This window comes from Phoxinus phoxinus (assembly GCF_949152265.1).
Source record: "Phoxinus phoxinus genome assembly, chromosome: 4".
Classification (NCBI taxonomy): Eukaryota; Metazoa; Chordata; class Actinopteri; order Cypriniformes; family Leuciscidae; genus Phoxinus; species Phoxinus phoxinus.
The window spans coordinates 40,699,838-40,703,480 of NC_136879.1; the positions used below are offsets into that span (position 1 = coordinate 40,699,838).

The window sequence follows — 3,643 nt, forward strand, 5'->3', positions numbered from 1 at the left end:
CTGAATCTCACAGTTTATTTTAATTGTTGGATCTGTAGAAACTGTTTACTCACAAAATCACACAATCAGTGAAATTGTCATTTTATTTGTTGTTATTGTACAGACATCTGTTGATGTAATAACAGGTTTTATGTAACTAAACAAACAAAAGTAAAAAAAAAAACCTGATCAAACTCAAAGATTTGTTTCATATACTAACAAATAACTGATTGTTGTTGTATTTCTACATTTGTTTCCAGTCTCTTTAAATTTTGGAATGTCTTTGAGTAAGCGTTCAATCAAAATCATTTTCAATCATTTTCTTGTTCTCCAACATATGAAACACAAATCTTTTGGCATTTCACAGCAACACTAGTCTATAAAATAACTAACTACACATTTCCTTTATGTGAATCAAACAAACCTTTGCTCACTGTGACAGAAAACATGCTTTTAAAATATGATTCAGACTATTTGATTGGGTGAAACTCTTCTCACACTGAGTTCAGTCGTACGGCTTCTCTCCAGTATGAAGTCGCTCGTGTGATTTCAGGTTTCCAGACCGAGAGAAACTCTTGTCACAATATGAGCACTTGTAAGGTTTTTCTCCAGTATGAATTCTTTGGTGCTGTTTCAGATAACTGAAGTCTCAGACAGTCATCTCTAGTAAACCTCTTCCCACAGTCAAAGCACATATAATCTCTCACTTCATTATGTGTTTTCTGGTGCCGTTTAAAAGTGTTCAGCCTTGAAAAACTCTTTCCACAGAGAGAACACACATAAGGCTTCTCGTCTGAATGAACTTTCAGGTGTGATTTTAGATGTGATGATGAAATAAACACTTTACCACACTGATCACAGTTAAATGGCTTTTCTTCAGAGTGACGGAGCAGATGATAACTGAGAGTTGATGCATGAGAAAAACTCTTCTCACACTGAGTGCATGTATACGGTTTCTCTCCAGAGTGAATTCTCATGTGTGTATTAAGGCTTCCTTTCTCTGTGAAACTCTTCTCACACTGAGTACAGTGATACGGCTTCTCTCCAGTATGATGTCGCTCGTGTGATTTCAGGTTTCCAGACTGAGTGAAACTCTTGTCACAATATGAACACTTGTAAGGTTTTTCTCCAGTATGAATTCTTTGGTGCCGTTTCAGTTGGGCGACTGTAGTGAAGCTCATCCCACATTCAAAGCACATATAATCTCTCACTTCATTGTGTGTTTTCTGGTGCAGTTTAAAATGATTCAGCCTTGAAAAACTCTTTTTACAGAGAGAAGACACATAAGGCTTCTCGTCTGAATTAACTTGCAGGTGTTGTTTTAGATCTGATGAAGAAATAAAATCTTCACCACACTGATCACAGTTAAATGCTTTTTCTACCGAGTGAATGCGCAGATGAACACTGAGAGTTGATGGTTGAGAAAAACTCTTTCCACACTGAGTGCATGTATACGGTTTCTCTCCAGTGTGAATTCTCATGTGTTTGTTAAGGTTTCCTTTCCGTGTGAAACTCTTTCCACACTGAGTGCAGGTGTGCAGCTTTTTGGCTTTTGTTCCTTGAATAGTAAAGTTACGATGTTCCTCCTCTTCATTCAGTTCTTGTCTTTGCTCTTTCACTCTCACCTGGTCTAAAATACACAGAAATACAGTTAGAACCAGTTCAAGTGAACCCTTATTTAATAGAAGAAAGCAACAGAGATCAGATCTTTACTTTTTGTTCTGTCATTCACTTGTTAATATAGTAAAAATATGTTTGACAACTGCTATATACAAGGTTATGATAATTTGGATGTATTTCTCTATCATTTATTATCCATATACTGCTTATTAATTCACATCTACCAAAGCAGTCAACAATGAAGAATTAAGAATGGACACCAACCTATTTGTTGCTCAGTATCTTCATGTTTTATTCTGGATGGTTCTGGATCCCTCATGTCTTCAATCTCCTCTTTAATAAACTCCATCTTTAACAGTCACACAGATTTCAGCTGCTACTCCTGGAGTTTGTCCTTCTCTTGTAGGATGATGGGAATATTCCCAGTATTTATTGGTGAATTGTTGTGGGAGGAGCTTCACTGCAGGTGTGAACTGTGATCACTGTGTTTTTATCCAATCTGCATTTAAAAAGTACAGAGTCATCATGTTTAACTGCTGCTGAAAATCCCTCCATTGTCTCCAAAAGTTCCCTGTTTTCAGATAATTCATTATGGTGATGTCTGAGATCTACTGTGAATTGGCACATTTGTCATGATCCTGGTTCTTTTCTCCTTAGTTTTCTCACTGTCTACCATTCTCATCCGCACACACACACACACCCATTATCTCACTCATTCCCTTCAGCTGTTCCTCGTTCTCTCTCATCCTCACACATGCTCTCTATCCCCTGTCATTAGTCTCTCTCTTTCTCCTCTTCTCTGTCGGATTATTGTTGACCGTCATGTATGTAGCTGTTCATTGTGTCTAAGGCCCCGTTTACACGATGGGAAAACGCAGATATTTCTCTGCGTTTTGGCCTGTCATTTACACGAAAACGCCGTTTTTATCCCAGAAAACGATTATTTCTAAAAACTCCGGCCAAAGTGGAGATTTCTGAAAACGCCGGTTATATGTTGTCGTGTCAACTGGGAGAAACGGGGTTTTAGGTTCTCTCTTGTCGATTCTGAGGATTCTGATTGGCTTGCATGGCTTTATCCTTCTCCCTACACTGCCGCCCATAGGTTTAACATAGTTATAAAGGCGCTCGACGGCGTATTTATGCGGGTTGTGTGCACGATGTTATTATTGAAAACGGAGGGGGAGAAATATTCGTTTCTCTAAATACCCGGCTATGTGTAAATGTGGCCTAAATCTACTGATTATTTGACCAGTCCTGTCCTGTCCGACTCTGTCGGGTAGTTACCTTTTTGTGCTTTGCCTAGTTTCCCCTCTGTGGAGAGTTTCTGAAGGTCCGACGCCTCACCAGTACCATTGGTCTCGTTTCTCACGAGCCTCCCGGACCTGCCGCTTAAGCTTCTCGCTGTCCCAGCCTGAGAATCATATTGTGAAGTACCCTTTGTTGATCAGCCATTGTGGCTTTGCCTTATTTCCATTAAAGAGACTTTACCTGCTATTCGCCTTTTGGGTCCTCTCTCTCTGCATACCGTGACAACATTAAGCGCATTTTATTGGTGTCAAGAGGCTGAAACAAACTACAGCATCATCACCTTTGAAATTTCACTTCACTTCAGTTCTTGCCTTTGCTCTTTCACTTCCATCGGGTCTGAAACACCCTTACGAAAAAGAAGTATACTTCAAGTTAATTTTATGTAGTATACTTAAGGAATGTTCAAGTGTATTTTTAAGTATACATTATGCAGTAAGTATACTAATGTCAATATGTACTAGTAATAAACTTGTAAGTGTACTATTTTAATACAGATTGGGACTAAATTGGCCCACTTTTAGTATAGAAGAGTATATGTTTAAGTATACTATAGGTGTAACAGTAGTAAACTTTAAGTGCACAACTAGTTCATAACATAGTTTACTATTTTAATAGTTGTAACAAATTCACTATGAAGTATACTCTCAGTAAACTACTAGTTTAGTAGTTTTATACTACAAGTTTTCTTTAAGTGAACTTAACATTATACGTATAGTTTACTATTTATATATTATTT

At 37.9% G+C, this 3,643-nt stretch overlaps 1 protein-coding gene across 1 annotated transcript; it reads right to left on the reverse strand.

The window, feature by feature from the left end:
- LOC306997103 (uncharacterized protein) lies at nucleotides 1-2,112 on the reverse strand. Its single transcript, XM_079610187.1, has 2 exons — nucleotides 1,864-2,112; nucleotides 1-1,609 (listed from the first exon to the last, which is right to left on the reverse strand). The coding sequence occupies exons 1-2, from the start codon at nucleotides 1,946-1,948 to the stop codon at nucleotides 558-560; spliced, it is 1,137 nt and encodes a 378-aa protein (XP_079466313.1). The 5' UTR covers nucleotides 1,949-2,112; the 3' UTR covers nucleotides 1-557.
- Between the last annotated feature and the right edge of the window lie 1,531 nt (nucleotides 2,113-3,643).